General features: G+C 35.2%; 1 protein-coding gene and 1 long non-coding RNA gene across 5 annotated transcripts in view; one reads left to right on the top strand and one right to left on the bottom strand.

The window, feature by feature from the left end:
• The window catches only part of LOC149788803 (enoyl-CoA hydratase domain-containing protein 3, mitochondrial-like), a 433,692-nt gene that overhangs the window by 396,474 nt on the left and 15,176 nt on the right, over positions 1 to 22,042 (bottom strand). For 2 of the 4 annotated variants that reach the window (XM_089974935.1, XM_089974937.1), the window contains exons 4-10: positions 20,914 to 20,985; positions 17,160 to 17,193; positions 15,385 to 15,469; positions 13,661 to 13,770; positions 7,850 to 7,908; positions 6,645 to 6,751; positions 3,051 to 3,666 (exon numbers count right to left, since the gene is read on the bottom strand). In XM_089974935.1, coding sequence (XP_089831061.1) covers positions 3,549 to 3,666; positions 6,645 to 6,751; positions 7,850 to 7,908; positions 13,661 to 13,770; positions 15,385 to 15,469; positions 17,160 to 17,193; positions 20,914 to 20,985 — 585 coding nt within the window. In that variant the 3' untranslated portion in view covers positions 3,051 to 3,548. Of the gene's footprint in view, positions 1 to 3,050; positions 3,667 to 6,644; positions 6,752 to 7,849; positions 7,909 to 13,660; positions 13,771 to 15,384; positions 15,470 to 17,159; positions 17,194 to 20,913; positions 20,986 to 22,042 lie in introns of those variants that run through there. The other 2 variants (XR_016424251.1, XM_089974936.1) reach the window with 1 other exon arrangement.
• LOC149788804 (uncharacterized) lies at positions 1,279 to 1,684 on the top strand. The gene is made up of 2 exons (XR_016424253.1): positions 1,279 to 1,426; positions 1,467 to 1,684. It is a non-coding gene; the product is annotated as an uncharacterized LOC149788804 (long non-coding RNA).

Here is a 22,042-nt window from a genome sequence, read left to right as displayed (position 1 = left end):
AGGGTTTCACGGGGTACACAATAGAAAATAAATAACTATGGCAGTGGGAGGAGGGGTATGCCAATAAGACCAATGTCCCAAAAGGGGTATGCCAATAAGACCAATGTCCCAAAAGGGGTATGCAGATATTGTAAGTTTGGGAAACAGGGATCTACATGTACTGCTAACTTTATATGTACATGAAGTAAGTAAAATAAAGACATACATTGTTCTATACATATGCAGCAAGCTAGTGTTTGATTTATTAATTTGAAGTATACATGTGCACATTTTTTATTGATGCAACTTGCTATACATAATTTCCATAATTATATTATGCAAGTATGTACATAACAGTATGCATGATTTTTTCTATCTTTATTTGACTTAGTTATAAGTATAGATAAATATATACCACTATGTATGATTTTGTCTGTATTTGACAGGGCACAATTGTAAATAAATATGTAAATAAATGCATACCACTATGTATGATATTTTAACAATTTTATTTCACTGGGTACAAGTTAAATAAATGATTACAACATGGGTGTAAGTGTAAATAAATGTATACCACCACTATGCATGACATTTTGTATCTTTATTTGACTAGGCAAACGTGTAAATAAATGCATACCACTATGCATGACTTTTTTAACTTTGTTTGACTGGGTGTAGGCGTAAATAAATGCATACTGGTATGCAGGCTTTCTATCTTAATTTGACTGGATATAGATGTATATACTGGATATATTTGTAATTAAATGCACGGTAGTATGCATGGTTTTGTTTCATAGCCCATGTAACTGGATATAGGTGTATTCCATTGTATCTAATGCAAGTAAATGCATACCGCTATACATTACATTTTTTCTGTTCATTTAATTTGATAAAGGTGTATACCATATTATCCAGTGTAAGTGAAAGTATAGACATACACTTTTTAAATGTGCTGCAGGAATATTCAATTATATCAGATGTGCAAGTAAATAGCTCTGGCCTATTTAAAGAATTTGTCTAAATTGGTCAGAAGATACCATGGCATAAAGGACTTTAATGGGGTTTTAACTGTTCTCAAGTTGACATAAAATATGGCCATCTTTACTAATGGAATAAACTTGAAACAAGAACTTTCATAACCATTCTCAATAGAATAAAACCATTATATGACAAAAGACACCCCCACCCCATGGCATTTTCAGTCCATTTCTCGAAAAGTTAGGCCTGTTTGCAAAGAATCGGACACGAGAAAAAATATTTTCAAAGGCACCAAATAAGGTGTGCATATGTATATATGTTGACTTTGTTACTGAAAATTCCTTATGTTGTGACACAGGATACTGTGAATCACATAAATGTGGAGTTTATAATCAGTGTCTATGTGTAAGACCTGTTTAATTAACGTAAATTTTGAATCGGATCATTCTGACCTACATTTTCCATACAGGTATGTGACCCATAGCTGAATACATGCATTTTTCATACAGGTATGTGACCCATAACTGAAAACATGCATTTTTCATATAAATAGATTTAAAATCTCAAGCATAGTGGATTTTACTGGAGTTCATTACACGAATGGGGACAAATTTTAAGTTACCAATTTATTCATCACATATTCCACTGAATGATATAACTATTTTTCTCTGGTTTTGACGTTATTTTCCTTGCTGTCTTTCAATATACAATCCAACTTACAGGAAGGCCAAAGATAAATTGGATCTTTGTAGCCCTAAAATGAGTGGCCAATACATAGTTGTGCTGATTTATAAGAAAGTATATATGGTGTATGTTTGGCACCCAATATTTTGGATTTAAATTATGATGAAGTCTATTTGTAGCACTTCTGTTTGGAACAATCCCATTTGGAACACTTCCATTTGTAACAATCCCATTTGGAACACTTCCATTTGTAACAATCCTACTTGCAATAATCCCATTTGGAACACTTCCATTTGTAGCAATCCCATTTGGAACACTTCCATTTGTAACAATCCCATTGCAATAATCCCATTTGTAGAACTTCTCTTTGGAACAATCCCATTTGAAATAGTCCCATTTGTAGCACTTCTGTTTGCAGTGTGGGTTCAAAGCAAATACATATAAAAATTAGGAATCTGCCACCACATAAGATAGTTTACTATGTTATATCAACTTATACCTGCATGAAATCTATAGTTAAAATATTTATTTTCTCAAAAAAATGGCAAGTATTATCCGCTAAGCAGCTATGCTTTAATGCCACTATATTGGCCTCTGTGATGCTAGACTGGTTTTCAGACTTTCAATATAAAAAGAAGATATGGATATTGAGTTGTCTGTGAAACAAAAGGTCTACTAGATGAATCTAATCTATTGAGCGTTCAGATTGTCTCGACAAATATATTTATGGCAAGTACCCAAATGATCCATAATGCAACTTCCTAACATTCTGGTTAGAACTCGATAAATTTAACTCATGATCAGTTCAGTTACAGCTAAATTAACGTAATTCTTTCGAGCATCAAGTTGTGGAGGAAAAATCCTGGGTTTTTCCCAACTTGCGTCAATATTTGCAAAATTCAAGGACTTTTCACAGTCGGGAAAATTATAATTTCTCCCAACTTTGTCCCGATAGTGTGGGAACCCTGTACACTGACCTACCCTTGAAGTTTGGTTACAATATTCTTTAACGTATAGTACAATGAACCACCTTTGCACTGGTACGTTATACAACACACCACACCAGCACCACCACCATGTATTAAAGTGTGTTCTTGGATTCATTTTAAAGATTTTATAAAAAACTTTTCATATTCCATGAAATAACTAGATACAGCAATAATGAATACAGTAACATTCAGTCTGAATAACGAGGCAACAAAATGTTGATAAAACTTATATTCAATGCAAAGATAAATGCATATATTGTAATAAATGTAAGCATGTACATAATTAGTACTCTGTTCATATAAGTACACTTTGTTACTTCGTTATTCACAAATTTATGAGATGTACATGCACAAAATCAAGATACCAGTAAATAAATACATGTAAATATACACAATTAGTGACAGTTCATAAATACATAATACTAATCAACACATTTATTCTATATATATATTCAATTACAAGACACCTTGCATAAAAATAAATATTGATATAGTAAAGTGACTAAATACTTATAAATTTAAACAGTGCAGCCTCATGGTCCTGTGTCATTGTTCTTTCTTGCGAGAAATTTAATTACATATGACCCTGTACGTTAAGTCTGATTCCTTTATATGTAAATCTAAAATAAGGCATTAATGTCTCACAGTTGAACAGGAACATCAAAATAAAACTATTCAGAAATATAGATCTATAGTTAAAAAGTTCTGTGTAGTTTTTCTTTCTTTCATATAACAGCACCTTAGTATTTTCAAAAGACAACCCATCTTTAAATAGACCTTTAGGAAATTATTTGGCTAAGTCTATGCAGGACTCATCAGAATCAAAAGCCACATTGTCTGCAGTATTCTTGAAAACCTCTCCCTCACCACCATATACACAGCCACAATCTTTCTGATGTCGATGCCTGGGGTGGTTCACTAGCTATCAGTTTTTCTACTGCTAGACCAGACTGGTTTCCTTTTCTCTACAAATGCTTTTATACCCTCCTGTCCATCCACTAAGGCTAGGTTATCAACCATGGCTTTCTCAGTCAAACTGCAGAAAAGAATGTCAAACATATAAAAGAATCCAATCCTATAACAATAGTAGTTTCAACAGCACACTGCATGACTTTCCTGTGTTTAAAAGTTCCTTATGAATGAAACCATATTTCTTTTTCAGTAATAGTGACCATGTCCTTTGACCTTTCCAGCCCACTACTATTAAACTTTCCATTATACTACATGCAAGGATTGTCTCAGTTCCATGACGCTAAGTTAGTGTTATTTTTCTGGAAACAATTTTTCTTTGTACAATGACAGTAAAATTGACCTCTCACCTTTTGACTTTGTGGTTAACACATTAACCCCTGGAGGTTTTTGCCATTTTTGCCTGAAAATCAAGTAGGAAACACATTTTGAAAGCTATTTCTGAACAGACTCGAAAACACCAAATCCCCGGTCACCTTTCAATAACATACTGCCTAGTTGTGTTAGAAACATCGTTTTTCTTTGGCTGTTTGATTCACACAAGAGCAGAATGTAAAATTTGGCCTTTTTTTTTTTTTTTTTTTTGTGCTAAACGGAGCCATTATTTTTGTACTACTCTTTATTCCAAATGCCCATCTTAACCTACTTTTTTGCAAAGGCTCATCTGTCTGTTTGCAGTTCATACTGGTTTGCCTTAGATCTGAGACCAAAAAGTCTAAAAATCCGGACACAAAATGGGATTCTGACCACGGGCGAATTTTGCATTAAAAAAAGTCGGGTCCAAAAAATGAGGTTTTTCTATCTGTATTTTGTAGTGCAACTAGATATTCCAGATTATTTGGTATCATTGTAGAGCTACATCTGTCTACCTTTCTATAATACCATCCACTTTAGTGTATCATGCATGACCATGACGCTACAGAGCTTGGCAGTAGGCTACTACCTCCTGCCCCGTGAAGTCGTTGCTAGGGTTTAATGTGTTAAAAGTCTTCTTCCTTACCCCAGCTGCAACCATCAACAAAATTTGGTTGCAGTATGTGATGTAGAACTCAATTTATTGTGGGGGAACCACCTGTATTCTTTCATTAGCTGTTACACTGGCCTTTGACCTTTTGAGCCCGAAAACAAAATGGTTCTACTTTGCCATATATTTAAACCACTGAAAAGGTTTTAAAATGTGTAAATGTTGGAGAACTGCTGTTATAGACTGGAAACCATTTCCTTCTTTTGAGCCAGGGTAGCCTTGACCTTTGACCTCCAAACTTGATAGTATTCTTCCTTACCCCACATGCATGCTACAAACGGCATGGAAGCCATTTTCCTTTCATTTATAGTGACTTTGACCCCCAAATCACTAAGGCTCTATGAAAAAGATACATAGTGTTGTAAATGGAAACAGTTGAGAACCTAAGTCATTGTGTAGAAACCATTTCTCTTTTCTCAGTGAGGCTGACCTTAAAAGCTATTGAGACAGAAATCTATAGAGGTTTTACATATCCAAGTTTAAGTCATCAGCAAATGTAGATGGTGGAGACAGAAACCAACTGGAAACAGAAGAAAAAGCAACAATATAACATTATCTCAATATTTTGGGCCTTACTCCACCTACCTCATGATCTCAATAGCAACCTACCTCATGATCTCATATCTTGAGCAGCATTTCACATAACCTCATGAATTCAATATCTTTGACCATATTTCACCCTCATCGCCTCAATAATTTGGATTTTCACTAATAAAAATGAGTGCCTGTGATTGTTGCAGTTGCTTTGCATCTGCAATAAGAACAAAGTGAAAGACCTGGCTGTTAATTATCTCTGCTCTAGATATGATTCTCCTTGTCTGAGGAGGTTGATTCTCCTTGTCTGAGGTTGATTCTCCTTGTCTGAGGAAGTTGCATTATTTCTTCTTGATTGAAGATAACACCACCATGCCTTCCAAAACTAAATGAAGACATGAAATAAGATGCTTTCTATGTATTCATGCAAATGGCCAAATGACTAAACGGAGTCGTACATCTGGTCAACTGGAAATGGTCTAATAAGTTAAATTAAAATCACTGACAACCAACAAGAAATCAGCTTGGAAGCATTTTGTCTTAACTTGTCATGGCAGTGAATGGCATATGAACAAATAAGCATGTGTCTGACTGTAATCTGCATACTGGAAATACAACCATGTCAATGCCTATAGAACCGCACAACCCGCATCACTTACAGACATATGAACGATGAAAAGACAATCAGGTTGATATGCGTATCGATAATGTATCCTATCACAGACTGCATACTGTGGTGAAATGCAGAGCAGGTGTCTCATCCCTAATTAAATGAATCTAATAATAAAGAGATGTTTTTCATATTCATTTACAAATGTGATTGATAATAGCAAAGTGCATGGAACATGAACAATATCAATCACCAAATTTAATAAAAAATCAGCAAAGGTTGAGAACCTTGTCATGAAAACCCACTTCTATGGTAAACGTTTAGTATTCAGAGGTGGATGCCCTCAATAACTATCATGACAGCCATAAACAGTGCCTAATTTTTTACACCTGTACAAGGCGGAAGCAGGAAGTAAGAAAGAGATCTCAATTACCTACTTAAGCAATAAAAATACCCTAAAACTGACACATGTACTAGTCAGTTGTTGTAGGGTTTAATGCCATTTTCCAGCACAAGAGAGGGTATACATGGCGGCCAGTATCAATGGTGGAGAAAGAACCCAGGAAAACCCCAGAAAGAACCACCTGCCCACGAGAAGCTATTGGCAAGCTTTCTCAGATACTCACATTGGCCAAATCCGAGATGACAGTGATCCGTAACAGTGAGTGCTTTAGACCACTCAGCCACTCAGGGCCCCTTGTACTAGGCAGAGCCAGAAAGAAAGAAACAGATATCATAATGAGCTAATTTTTCAGTAAAAGTGCCCTAAAATTGGGATATGTACCAGGCAGAGTCAGGAAGGAAGAATACAGGGATCACACTGACCCATGTTTACAGTAACAGTGCATTCCACATAAAACGTAGTTAATAAATTCACCTATAAGCTTGCTTCCTCTCAAGATTGATCTGAGCATAAAATGTAGCCTTTCCCAAAGCAACCACATCCTTACTCGTCTCACATATTTTCTCTGCGATCCTCATTGTCTGAAACATCAAAACATTTCTGCGTTAATGTAATACCAAATTACACGATGCTTAACTCTTCCTTTTCAAAATATAATTGCTATATCAAGCTATACATTTTTTTATACATGGTCACACTAATGTTTATTTTATTTTTTTAAATTGTTCTCTAATATATGGTAAATTTTCAAACAACATTTGCATGATATTCATCATAAACTAATAGTAAATTATTTCTGGAGGTCTCAAGTCACAAAAACAGTTCATATGCATAGTCATATTCATACCTACTGCCTCTATAGGGCCTTTATTGCTAGACTGTCTAAATAGGAAAGTCTGGAAGAATCATACGCACAGATATTTCCCAACATTCAGCAACAATTTTAGTTCTGTTTATTACAAAGGAAGGAATCCTGGCATCCTTGTGGGAGTGAACAATTGTGGGAGAAAGACGTGGTTTACCTCATGGGAGGTAGGTCTTGTGTGAGAAAGACCTGGTATGACTTGCTGGAGGAAGGCTTTGTGGGAGAAAGACTTGGTATACTTTGTGAGAGGGAGGCCTTGTGGTAGAAAAGACCTGGCATGCCTTGTGGGAGGGAGTCCTGGCATGTAAAGTGGGAAATGCAAAGTCATGCCTTGTAAAAGAAAGTCCTGGCATGTCAAGTGGGGAGTCTTGCATTCCTTGCAGAAAATCCTGGCATGCCTTGTGAGAGCAAGTCCTAGAATGCCTCGTGGGAAAAAGAAGTCAAATTACCACTTAACATTTTGGTTAAAATCTATGTAAAAGAATCCAAAACAATCAAACATTTTTTGATTGGGTTTGACAACGTTAGACAATTCTGAGCAAGAATGAACATACAAACTAGACAAAAGAGCGATATCTTCTAACTGTAACAATTCTTCATGCTACTGAATTTTATCAGATCCTCAATCAGCATAATGATTTACAATATGCTGAAGAGTGACTATACTTTCAAAAATTACAATATGTAACATTACATTTTCAGTCTTCCAGCAAAACCCAAGGTTACCAAATATATTTGTTGGTTGGTTTCATTAGCACATCATGCTGAGGAAATGGAAATTAGTCACCAAGGACCCAGCATAATAATTCAGTACCTCTTGTTCAAGTTGATCCTCTGGCACCACTCTACTGACAAGTCCATGCTGGAGTGCTTCTGTAAATAGTCACAATCAAAATTATTTTATATCACATGTTCATGTCCGAGTGCTTCTGTAAAAAAAAAAACAGACAATCAAAGTTCATTTAAATGGACAAGTCCATGGTGTAATGCTTCCATAAAAAGCACAATGAAAACTCTTTTATATGGGCAAGTCCATACTGTAGTGCTTCTATAAATATAGTTGTCTCTCACTATATAACACCTCAGTATAGTGCAGTTCTTCACACAGCAGTGATATGGCCATAGGTCCCATTGCTTATGTTAATCCTACCTCATTACAACATATCCTCACTCATTTGGATTACTTGGACCTCATCATCCATCTTGTCTTCAAATTCTCCAATTGAGACACCAAATTATTTCTAAACATTAACCTTACTAAATTTATGAATAATGATCCACTGGTATAAAAGAATGTTGAGGAATCTACAATATGTCCATTTCTTCTGTCTTTTTCTTTTTTAACCCCAAAAAGTACCTAAACCATGTCAAATAGTCCTCAATACATCCAACATACTAAATTTGGAAGCAGCAATTATAGTCTTTAATTGTCTTGTATGATAAAAGTAACATCATATAAGTGCAGTACACAGTTCTTATTCACAGCTTTTGCCCTTGCACCTGATGTCAAGGCGACTAATCTAATTCCAGATAGTGTTAATTTCAAATTTGCTTAAATCTGTAATTAATGTTTGTCTTGATGGTTCAAAATGAAAGTGGTATAAAAATTAGAAATCACCTTTAAAATCTTATTACAACTGAATATAAGGTTATATCAACATTGGGCATTTAAAGAAGTAAATTATGACTTATTGCTGGTCCCCCCTTCCCCCGGAAAAAAATGGAGCTAATGTGATAGTCAACATGGTGGCAAAGTGGCAGCCTTGAAAATCTGATTATATCTACTTCTCTGGAATTAATGGGCATAATGACAGGAGGTTTTCACTAAAAGACCTGTTATTATCTGTATCGAGTTCTGAATGAAAATCATGTTTATCTGACAGCTAACATGGCTGCCACTGTAGCCATCACAAAAGTCTTAATTATAACAAGTTATTTAGTAAAAGCCCTATCTGATATGACCATCCATTCATGAGTAGTGATACTAAGATTTTTTTCAAGACTGATTTCATATTAGTACCATTTTCATTTAGAATTAACATTAGGAAAATAAAATTTTCAACCTTTTCAATCCAGTCTTCCAACTGTTACTATACATAAAGGAAAGTAACTCTTACAAATTACTTCCCCCTTCTAAGTCCCTGCAAGGTGATCACCCATATCCTTGGAGTTATTGATAGTAATCATACTGGGTTCAGTATTCCTGGAGAAACATAAATTACTCAATAATGTCTTTTCTATAAAACAATACATCACCTAATCAAATTAACTTTTGGCAAATTGGTAAGAAGAGAAAAGCATCCAACATCTACTCATATCACCCTTTAGCAGCAACATGACTGCTTTGCTGAAAGAAAAATCTTTTCCTAATGTGAAGGTAGCAGAATAAAAGACTCTTTCAAGACAATGCCTTGGTTCCACACATAGCTATTGTCATACTAAAGAAAGCTTCTCACACAAGTTCAGTGCAAACATTTCAAACACCTGTCCAGTGCAAAAGCTTCCAACTTGAATCCAGTGTAAAAACTTCCAAACAAATCAAGTGCAAATGTTTCTGCCCAAGTCCAGTATAAAAGTTTCCCACATGAGTCCAGTGCAAACGTTTCCCACATGAGTCTAGTGCAAACGTTTCCCACATGAGTCTAGTGCAAAAGTTTCCCACATGAGTCTAGTGCAAACGTTTCCCACATGAGTCTAGTGCAAAAGTTTCCCACATGAGTCCAGTGCAAACGTTTCCCACATGAGTCTAGTGCAAACGTTTCCCACATGAGTCTAGTGCAAAAGTTTCCCACATGAGTCTAGAGCAAACGTTTCCCACATCAGTCTAGTGCAAAAGTTTCCCACATGAGTCCAGTGCAAACGTTTCCCACATGAGTCCAGTGCAAATGTTTCCCACATGAGTCTAGTGCAAACGTTTCCCACATGAGTCTAGTACAAAAGTTTCCCACTTCTACACCTTAAATAACCACGTACTACATCATGTCAGTGAAAACCATTATCTAATGACTTCAAGTGGGAATCGCATATTATCAAACTGACCAAGAAAGCAAGCACTACACTATTATTTCTAAAAAGAAAGTTCCGACACTGTCTGCAGATATGAAGACAAACTGCCTATCTAGCACTAGTCAGATCCATGTTAGAATATTGTTGTTGATATAATCGAGAAAGTTCAGCACCAAGCAGCAAGATTTATATCTGGTGACTACAAAACCAAAGGAGCAGGATAAGTCAACAAAATGTTAACTGACCTGGGTCTAACAACACTACAAGACATGTGTAGTAGGAATCATTTGACATATCTCTATAAAGTAGTCGAGGGGTAAGTGCCAGCTCTCTCACCAAATATTGTTATAAAACTACTGAGACAAAAACGCCAGATTAAAGCCAAAACTGTTCCAAATTCTGAAAGTACAGTATAAACATTGTAAAAAAACTAGTATAAAAAAATGGTAGAAGTTTTATAGTTGAGCAATGTAGAACAGAACAATTTAGAAATTCTTTCTTTGTAAAAACAATTGTGGACTGGAATCATATGAGTGACAGTGTTGTGTGCACACAATCAGTCAAGAGCTTCAAGACAGCTCTTGAACAATACTACTAACTTTCTAGCTGGCTCTCTCTTCTGGTGCAAATTAATGCAGTAACTAGCCTGCACTGTACATATTCAGGTTTATGCTGTAACCGGCCCTGCACTGTACACATTCAAATTAATGCTGTAACCGGCCCTGCACTGTACACATTCAAATTAATGCCATAACTGGCCCTGCACTGCACACATTCAAATTAATGCCATAACTGGCCCTGCACTGTACACATTCAAATGTATGCCATAACTGGCCCTGCACTGTACACATTCAAATTTATGTCATAACTGGCCCTGCACAATGCACATTCAAATTATGCCATAACTGGCCCTGCACTTTACACATTCAAATTTATGCCATAACTGGCCCTGCACAGTGCACATTCAAATTATGCTATAACTGGCCCTGCACTTTACACATTCAAATGTATGCCATAACTGGCCCTGCACTATATACATTCAAATTAATGCCATAACTGGCCCTGCACTTTACACATTCAAATGTATGCCATAACTGGCCCTATACTGTACACAGTCAGATTTATGCCGTAACTGGCCCTGCACTTTACACATTCAAATGTATGCCGTAACTGGCCGTGCACTGTACACATTCAAATTTGTGCCGTAACTGGCCCTGCACTGTACACATTCAGATTTATGCCATAACTGGCCCTGCACTGTACACATTAAAACGTATGCCATAAATGGCTACCTACAGAGAAGGGCACATTTAATGGTGACCAATATAATACAAGTCTACTGCTGCATTCAGCCAGCAAAAGCACTGAAGAAACTCCCTTGCCAAAATGTACAGTCTGGCAGAAATCATCACTCAGATTGACACATGGACAATGCAAATGATGTACTTAGCCAGACGACAATCCATGTTGAGAGGAGTCTGGAACTACATAAAATGAAGAACGAAATGCTGAGAGGGGATAAGGATTTACCTTTTCCCATTGAATATCCACCACAAACCGTGAAGGTGGTAGAAAAGATTAATGATGTTCTTAACTAGGACTGAACTTAACAAGTCTGGAGAATATGGTTGCCATGGATTAAGATGTCATGAAGTGGGATATGGTGAAGTCTAATACCTGGGTGTTCTGAAGTGGAATATGGTGAAGTCTAATACCTGGGTGTTCTGAAGTGGGATATGGTGAAGTCTAATACCTGGGTGTTCTGAAGTGGGATATGGTGAAGTCTAATACCTGGGTGTTCTGAAGTGGGATATGGTGAAGTCTAATACCTGGGTGTTCTGAAGTGGGATATGGTGAAGTCTAATACCTGGGTCTCCTGAAATGGGATATGGTAAAGTCTAATACCTGGGTGTTCTGAAGTGGGATATGGTGAAGTCTAATACCTGGGTTTCTTGAAGAGGGATATGATGAAGTCTAATACCTGGGTGAAGGCTTAAGGGCTGTGATATACTAAGCAATTCCTCAAGTGAAAGTTTTAACTGGTTAACATCTAGGATATGGGTGGCAACCTGGATGAGTTAAAGAGAGATAATCTATAAGAATTACTTTCCTCTTTCTATCTGATGGAAGGTCACTTTCTATCTTTCATGAAGTGATGGATTTGGTAGGTAGTAAAGTTTAGTTTATCAATATCAATGTGATCAGATTCAATACAGAAATCCAATTATGACATGACTATCTCTTTATAAGATGTAGCACTAAGATTTTATTAAGGACTGATGTGGCAGTCATATTGTATGTTAACAGGATGTACTTTCTTGGTTCCCATGCTTTTCTATAGATAAATTTCCAGGTCATTTCCTGGGTGGAATAAATTACTTTTTTCAAATTTCACATATGACCATTACTGAATGGAATTAAAGAATATTTTATAATATAAAACGTGTATTTTCTAAAGATTTTCTTTCAAGACTCTCCAAAAACACTGAAGGCAGAAAAGATGATCATGTCCAAAACCACAAAATGTATAACACAAAACAATGTTAAGAACTTCAGCATTAACAAGACATGTGCAACACCTATAGCCACAAAAGAACATGTAAATCACCTTTAGCCACAATAAGACTACCTGTGAAACATCTATAGTCACAATAAGACTACATATAAAATACTTGCTGTCACATTAAGATTTTAAAACAAATTTCCTGAGCAAAATATATATAGCTCTTTGTTTAAAATGTCTGCCTCAAGTTCTATAAAACTAACAATGACAGCTGTAGGTTTGTTCCCAACAGAGGTGTAATTTTACAAAAGCTTTAATTTATTGAAAAAGGAGCTCAACATTGCACCAAACAAAGAGAGGAAAAAGAGTTGTTTCTTGTTATAAGACCTGCGTCATTCTCACGAATGTGATTGTGGATAAAAATATTGTTATCCCCCTTTGACATATCTTAGAAGACATATGGACATTTCATGGGTTTTGGTTCAAAACCTTTTGTGCAAAAGTCCCATAAAATAATTTTTGAAAACTTATCTTCTAAATTTAATAGTCTCTTAGTCAATACTATGTGCTCTTGAAATATCCAAACTGCTGTTTTCTCTCTCATGCAAACGGTGTAGCACTGTTATTGTCTTCATCTCATGCAAACAGTGTAACCTTTCTCAATGATTTCATTTAGACATTTTGGCAGTGACTGGTTTAGCATATGCATTAAACCAAAGCATTTATTTGTTAATTAACATTTAATAGTCTCTTAATACTAATAAATATCGTGTTCTTTTGAAATGTCCACACTGCTGTTTTCTCTCTCATGCAAATGTTGTAGCATTGGTACTGTCTCCATCTTATGCAAACAGTGTAACTTTTGTGGCAATGCTTACTTTCTCAATGACTTCATTTAGACATATTGGCAGTGACTGGTTTAGTATGTGCATTAAACCAAAGCATTTATTTGTTAATTAATGAAGTATTTAGAATGGTCCATGCATTTTACTTTTTCTGCTAATTCCAAGTGCTAAAATTTAGGAATACATGACATAGTACATCTTTAACAAAAGTGACTATATTATGATCCTTGATTGTAGATATGATAACCAAACTATTTTCTTGGAATCGTACCCTGAGCTGTTATAGGGAATCCTGTGAATAACATTTCCATGGCAACCTTTCTTGGCACCGACCTTCCCACTGCAACAGCAGGGGTGGAACAGAAAAGTCCAACATTCACTCTGGAAAAATGAAACAAAAAAGGCACCTATGATATTTCAATTGCATTAAAGAAAATGAACAAATTCATCATACATGAAATATAAGTCAAAGATCATCTTTATTTTCTTTCCTGCACAAACATAAACATAATGGGCATGATGGTATTCAAACATTCTATGATAGAGACAATCATGATTCACTTAAAGCCCAGATCAAAATAAAAATTCATGATACAAATAAAACCACAGATCATAACATAAAATGATGATCTGAATACAAACCAGAGGTCACAAAAAAAAATTATGATGTAAGTACATTAAACAACTTTCTACACATATTCAAAGAAATCAGTCACTTAAAATGATGAACATTTGCTTTTATATGGACAAAATAAATGCAAGGCAGCATGTGGGTTTGTGCTGTGCTATGGGGGGGAGGGTACCTGCATGTTATTATGCTCTGCCACATGCTCTTACTTGGAGCAGTGTCACTACTATTTCATTCTCTTATTTTTGTTTTGTCTGTACAAACAATTATATGTACAAGACTGCCATGACAAAAACTCTCTATATGAAAAATTAATAAAGCAACAAAAGATATTTATTTTTATTTTTATGGATGGATAACGTCTGAAGAATTCAAGAGCATTAATAATACATGTTACCATAAGCATGATTGCTTCAGCCCTTACTACTGCACATGGGTGCAAGCATATGGTAGGAAAGGGGGGTGGGGTGGATGAAGCGTCCAGAGATGATATAGAACTGCATGCAAGAGAAATAACATGCACCTGACACCTGACCATGTATGCCAACAAGAGAAATAACATGCACCTGACACCTGACCATGTATGCCAACAAGTGGCCTAGTTCTAGGAGGTCTTTTTAACTTGTCACCCTAATTACATACATATACAATTCTTAAATCTGAAGTGATTTGAGACAGCAGGAATGTGAAAATTATTTTGAATCTGGGGCAGCTCTTTTGGGGAATAGCTCCTTCAGAGTTAGAGGATAGTGTGTGTTTTTAGTAACTCCTTTTGAGTCAGGAGTTATGCTGTATTTTAAGCAGCTCATTAAGGGTCAGAATAAATAGTGTATTTGTAACAGCTCATCTGGGATTATGGGAATTTTTGTCTTTGTAGCAGCCTTTACGGATCAGGGGATATAACTGTATTTAAAGGAGTTCCTAATAGGTTAGGGATTTAATGTATTTGAGCGGCACAATTTGAATTAGGGGATATTTCATATTTGGAATAGCTCCTAAGGGGTCAGGGGATATATTATATCATGACTGCAAGTTCATCAAATTGAATCTTTATATTCGTACTTCCTCAGAAATTCTGGAATATCATCGCAAATGTTTTTGGTTCCCACTTCTTCACATGAATAGTACAAATTCTTAAACCATTAATTAAATACTATCAATAGATCAAAGTATACATAACCAGATAATTGCCACAAAATTCCATCACTGAATGGCAACGATTTGCCTACAGGCTCATGCTTTGCATCATACTGATTTAACAGCAGATACACAAGACATGTTATCACTCCTTTATAGAAGGTGCTTGAAACATATCAAACTAACACTGTATGATACAATAAATGACTTGTCAGATCAGATCAACTCACCCAGGTGTAGCAAATTTGGCCTTTTCAGAAGCCACTGCAATGTCGCATGATGCTACAAGCTGGCAGCCTGCGGCTGTGGCTAAACCTGTAAACAGGAAGACATGCTCTTTGTTCAGACATGTCAAAATTATATATAAAATAACTAAAATTTGCATAAGTGACGTACTTGTTTTTGAAAATTGTCATATATATATATATATATATATATATATATATATATATATATATATATATATATATATACACACCAGGGGTTTAAAGTTCACTTGCCAAACATAAAATGGCATATGAAACTTTCTTGCAGTTTAGTGAATTTTCCAATCACCCATTTTGACTAGCATAATTTAGGGCTGACCAGTGTTACTCCTTAATGAAAAAGATGATCTCTCCAAAATATTGCATGCTTGGTCGATTTTAAGTCCATATTTTCCACCAGAAGTTTGTTTCCATTTGTTTTAATCAAGATCATGAAAGGGCTTTGCTCTCACTCATTCATGCAAACAAATGCTTATCAGATGGAGAACATTAGACATGTCACATAACAAGATCTGAAAAATAAAATAAGCTTTCAAATATTTGATTGGAATCACAAAAGCTCAGTTTGTAAAGCACTAGACTTGTATCTAAGGGTAGCAGGTTCAATACCCATCCAGGTCAACTTGGTATGTCATTGGGAAAACACTTAGCTTAGCTTCCATTTCCTTTTCATGATAAAGCCAATAGGTTGTTAAATATCACATCAAAATCCACAAAATATCCACCCAAATAAAACAACTGTGGATCACTATTAATAATGTTTCAAATTTAGGTCACTGTCTATAATGTTTCAAAATAAGGTCATTGTATATAATTGTTCATAATTAGGTTATTGTCTATGATGTTTCACAATTAGGTCATCATCTATAATGACTAAATTTCTAAAATAGTTTGTTGATTAAGAGTTATTTCTGTGTGAGTAATAGTAGTACCTACCTGACTGGATGCATGGATGTTGAGAACTTATTCAACCCTTGTACACACACACACACACACAAACATATATATGTATATATAGATATATATAGATCCTAAAATCCCTGACATGTCTGGCAGATCACAGGTACATACTATGAGTGACCAAATATCAGTCACAGGAGTTTCAGTGCAACTGAAACAATTGACATTTCAATTACAGTTCACACTGCATAACCAAGACTTCTAACCATAAGAACCAAATACAAGTAAAAATCAAGTGGATGGAATTTCTGAGTGTTTTCAAACACTGAGGAAAACAGCAGTCTATTATATACACTGAATAGAATTAGACTTAAAATTCTTTGGCTTACTAGAAATAATACAGAGATCAAATCTGAAAGTACCAGAGAATGAATTAAAATGCTGAAGAATACTCCAAAAGCAAAATGTTTACAAACATCGGTTAGCTTTAGTGGGATTTGATTTAAATCACAAACATATTTTTAAATAAATGGAAAACTGGAGAACAGGTTTCTGATGCCTAGTTCATCCACTCAGCAAACTATCATTAACCGTTAAAATTATTGTTGTATATATTATTCTTTGCTACAATGTATTGAATGCCAGAGTTTTCTCCCTTGCATAAGTATTGAAGGCTGTAAAACACTGGACCAAAAATGGTGCCAATTATGGCATGTGCTGGTGATTTAATATCTAATCAATATTCTTTTGGCTATGCATCCAGTCTTAACAGTCATCATTAACACTTTTCTTAAACAAAAGTCTACCCAAACAGATCTACAAAAATAGCATTTACTTACCTGAAACTTGGGCAATAACTGGAACAGGTAGGTCCTGTTTTAAAAATGGAAAATTCAACAATTAAAACTACCAAGGACTGGAAGAATGTTATGCTCAGGCAATGTAATACTTCTAAAATCATTATAAATCAAAAGACTTGTACCAATTAGTCACTGGTTTGATAATATACACATGTCTGGTAGACTAAAATATTAGGACTTTATGGGCAGACATTTCTGTTTACTTGTACCGGCATGCAACTAGTACATAAACTAGCCAGGATTTTCTATTTAATTTGTATCCATAAATTAAATTGTGTCAATCAGAAAAGTGTATCAATAAAACAAGGAAAGTCAAGTCTTAAGTACAGAAAAGGAAGTCCTGAATTTCAAATCTGTGTCATTATATAACAAATAACATAATGAAAACAACTAGACAAAGGAGTTATTCCCCTTAGAACACACAGTCCTTTATGCACTATACAATTTCTCAGTTTTAATCATATACAACATACTGACATGTCTATTAATATCAGATATACCTGTATTAGTTACACCATTCCCTCCATAACTCACAAACCCATTTATAGCATGGGTTCAAGCATGGATCCCATTTTTTTACTACAGAAAATGCTAAAGCACTAATCCCTATTGGTAAAACATAAAACTCATCATTGCCATTGATTTTACAGAAATTAGGCCTGTAAGCAGACCCTCAATGAAAGAACATGTAAGTTAATAACACCAGTTCCAAACTGCATTTTCTTGTGAGATAATGTCAAATAGTTTTATTTATAAACCGTAGAGATATCTGACAACATATTACGCTCACATATTAAACTTAATTATTGTTACTGATTTTCAGCAAGTCAGAATCCAACAGCCACAGTAAAACAAAACAGAGTTGATAGAATTCAGGAAAAGAAAATTTCCTCCTTTTACTGCTGAGTTTTGAATCCATTTCAGATTTTTGAGTGATAATGTTTCACGTTAGCAACTATGGCACCCATATTGGATGTAACATAACACCATTTTCCATTTAGGACAAATTCCATGTAATATCACATTCAGGTGGAGTAGCTTAAACATGATTTTCAAACTGACCATTGTGTTGGCCATATTGGATATCCAGGTGGTACCATTTTCATTTAAAACAACTAGACATCCTACAAAGTCTTCAGTCTGACTTTCCATGCAGGAGGAGTAGGAAAACCAAAACTTCCATACAGTTGCTGTTAAAGTTAAATTGGATGCTTTGTTGTTGTTGTTGTTGGGTTTAACGCCATTTTCAGCACACGATCGGCTATACATGGCAGCCAGTATTAATGGTGGAGGAAGAACCCAGGAAAACTCCAGAAAGAACCACTGACCCATGAGAAGCTACTGGCAAGCTTTCTCACATACCCACATCAGCTGAATCCGAGACTTGAACCCACGCAGACAGAGGTGAGATGGCAGTGATCCGTAATGGAGAGCGCTTTAAACCACTCAGCCACTTGGGGCCCCCTAAATTGGATGCAAGATCAGCACAATGTTCATTTAGGACTAAGTATCATAACTCTTTTGGAAAAACTCCCAATGTTCATATGACCATCTACTCAAATATTTTTGAGATAGCTGGTATGATGGCCACAATGGATGTCCATAGAAAGTCTTCCAGTGAAAACCGCATTTGACAATCCCTTCAGAACGAGCAGCAATACAAATATTTTCAATATGGCTGCTGTGACTGCTATCCTGGGCATCAGACTGGAACCATTTGTTCATTTAATGGACAATTATGCATAAGGAGTCGTTATGTGAAAATCTAATATAAATATGACATTCTGTACAGGAGAAGAAGCACTAATGAGATTTTCCAAGATGAATGTCATAATGAAATGTCAGAATAGTACCATTTTCATTTACGAAGTCTTTTAGTGATCACTCCATGTTGATATGACCGTCCATTCAAAACAAATCAGGATGGTAACCTGAGTTAAACCATTTTTATTTAGAACAAACTAGGCATTCTTATGAAAACCCCATGCTGATTTGACTTTCCGTTCAAGAAGATAAGCAATGTTGGTAATTAGATCAACACCGTTTCCATTTAGGATCAACATCACAAGAAGTCTTAAATGAAACCAGTATGTTCATGTCATCAAACACTCGTGGCGAGTAGCAATAACAATATTTTTTTTTATGATAGCCACTGTGGCAGCCATATTGGATGTTTATTTGGAAAATTTTCATGTAGAACAAACAAACAATAATAATAACAATAATAATAATATTGTTGACAATAACGAAAACTTAGTACTGAATATAATCTTTGGAAGCTCTAAGCACTTTACAGTATTAGATAACATGTAGAAACACATAATGACAAGATTACAAAAACACCATGAAATTACGAAATAAAAATATGCTGACAATAACCAAGTATGTCAGAATTATTAAGACTATGTCTCTTCTTGTAGTTGAAATAGGTGAGTTTTAAGAGCACTTGTGAAAAAGAACATAATGACCTTGTGTCTAAGATCTTTGGGCAATTTGTTCCAATTAGCTGGGCCCTGGTACACAAAAGAACCTTTTCTGTATAACTTCGCTTTAACAGCAGGAACAATGAGAACATTAAAAGCAGCGTAAATTTCTAGAAGGGGATACACATGGGTAAAGTCAGATAGGTATAATGGACTTCAAGAGAGGCAATGTAATGTAGCATAGTGAACAGATTTTTTTAAAAGTGAAACCCCATGTCAATATGAGTATCCATCCTGGAGGAGCAGCAATTGCAAGTAATAATGTCACATTGGCACCATTTTCATGTAGGATTAACCTGACATGATATTAAGTCTTTCAGTGAAAACTACATGCTGATATGCTTATCCATTCAGGAAAAGTAGCTATAGCAAGAATTCTGGATGGGTGCTATGGTATAAATATTGTATGTCTATGTAACACCATTTTCATTTCAAATTAACATGACACTAGATGTTAAAAAGTTTCATGGCAATCCATCAAGAAGCTAAGGTAGAGGAGCAATAATAAATGTGTCCTATTGGATAACAGACAAGGGACAACAAACACGCCATCCCATAATCATTCCTAACAAACTTGTCCTATTGGATAGACGGACAAGGAACAACAAACAGGCCATCCCATAATCAGTCCTAACAAACTTGTCCTATTGGATAGACGGACAAGGGACAACAAACAGGCCATCCCATAATCATTCCTAACAAACTTGTCCTATTGGATAGACAGACAAGGGACAACAAACAGGCCATCCCATAATCAGTCCTAACAAACTTGTCCTATTGGATAGATGGACAAGGGACAACAAACAGGCCATCCCATAATCATTCCTAACAAATGTGTCCTATTGGATAGACAGACAAGGGACAACAAACACGCCATCCCATAATTGTACCTAACAAACTTGTCCTATTGGTTAGACGGACAAGGGACAACAAACAGGCCATCCCATAATCAGTCCTAACAAACTTGTTCTATTGGATAGACGGACAAGGGACAAAAAACAGGCCATCCCATAATTGTACCTAACAAACTTGTCCTATTGGATAGACGGACAAGAGACAACAAACAGGCCATCCCATAATCATTCCTAACAAACGTGTCCTATTGGATAGACAGACAAAGGACAATAAACACGCCATCCCATAATCATTGCTAACAAACTTGTCCTATTGGATAGATGGACAAGGGACAACAAACAGGCCATCCCATAATCATTCCTAAGCTGTGATCAATATTATTCTAATTAACTTACCTGGATCATTGTCATAACAAGACTACAGGTGTGGAACACCTTGTGATGATAATCACGTCCATAGGCAGCAGTCTGAATGATTGTAAAAAGTTCCAATTTAAAACATCGACTGTAATAATTCATTACGTGACATTTTAAATTTCAATGCTAATCCGGTTATCAATAAAATTATGCATTTATAAACAAACAGCACAGACTCAAATCTCCCATTGCCTTATACACCTGTATGCCAGAGTATGCAACTGACTGTTCTACCTGCACTGAATTCAACAACATTTTAAACTTGTGTATACGATTAAATTAAAATTTCAAATAATTTCCAATCCATTGCATTTAGATTGGTAAAAATTTTAATATCTTGACAATATTTTTCAAATTGGTTAAATGATAGTTATATTATTAATCCTGTGAGAGTAACTGCTTTTACACTGTGAGATTCACATTTATTTATATTGCGTGAGTCACTATTATTTATATTCTGCAATTCACTATTATTTATCCCGTGAGATTTGTGATTATTTATGCTGTGAGATTCACTACATGTATTATGTATATGGTGATATTCTCTATTATTTATACTTCACTCGTTATCATTTATATTGTGATATTGATAAATATTCTCTAAGTTTTTCTTATAAGAAGTGAATTAACTTACATGAATTACACATTTCTTATTATAGGAATTCAATTACCTTACCAGAATTCCTTATTTCTTATTATTATAACTTAATTACCTACCCTGAATTTCATGTTTTTTATTAGAAGAACTGAATTACCTACACCGATTTCCATATTTCTTATTTGAAGAATTGAATCACCTTACCATAATTCCATATTTCTTATTATAAGACTTGAATTAGCTGAATTGTTTCAAACACACACCATCCATGAATAACATTTGCTTTGCTATGACCATTCCTGAAGTAATTTTCAAGTTTGATGAGTATATAAATTAAGTTAAATATGAATAGTGATTCTTTATTGTAAATCTTGGTCTCTGCTGCTTTCCTTTGTGTGCTTTGTAAATATAGTAGGTATTACAGTCTGGTTCACAAATATAGTAGGTATTATAATCTGCTTTGTAATTATAGTAGGTATTACAGTCTGCTTTGTAAATATAGTAGGCATT

This window comes from Sinohyriopsis cumingii, chromosome 11 (genome assembly GCF_028554795.1).
Source record: "Sinohyriopsis cumingii isolate HCF-2022 chromosome 11, ASM2855479v2, whole genome shotgun sequence".
NCBI classification, from domain to species: domain Eukaryota; kingdom Metazoa; phylum Mollusca; class Bivalvia; order Unionida; family Unionidae; genus Sinohyriopsis; species Sinohyriopsis cumingii.
The sequence above is the reverse complement of the archived record's forward strand: the minus strand, read 5'-3'. Positions and strand labels throughout refer to the sequence as shown.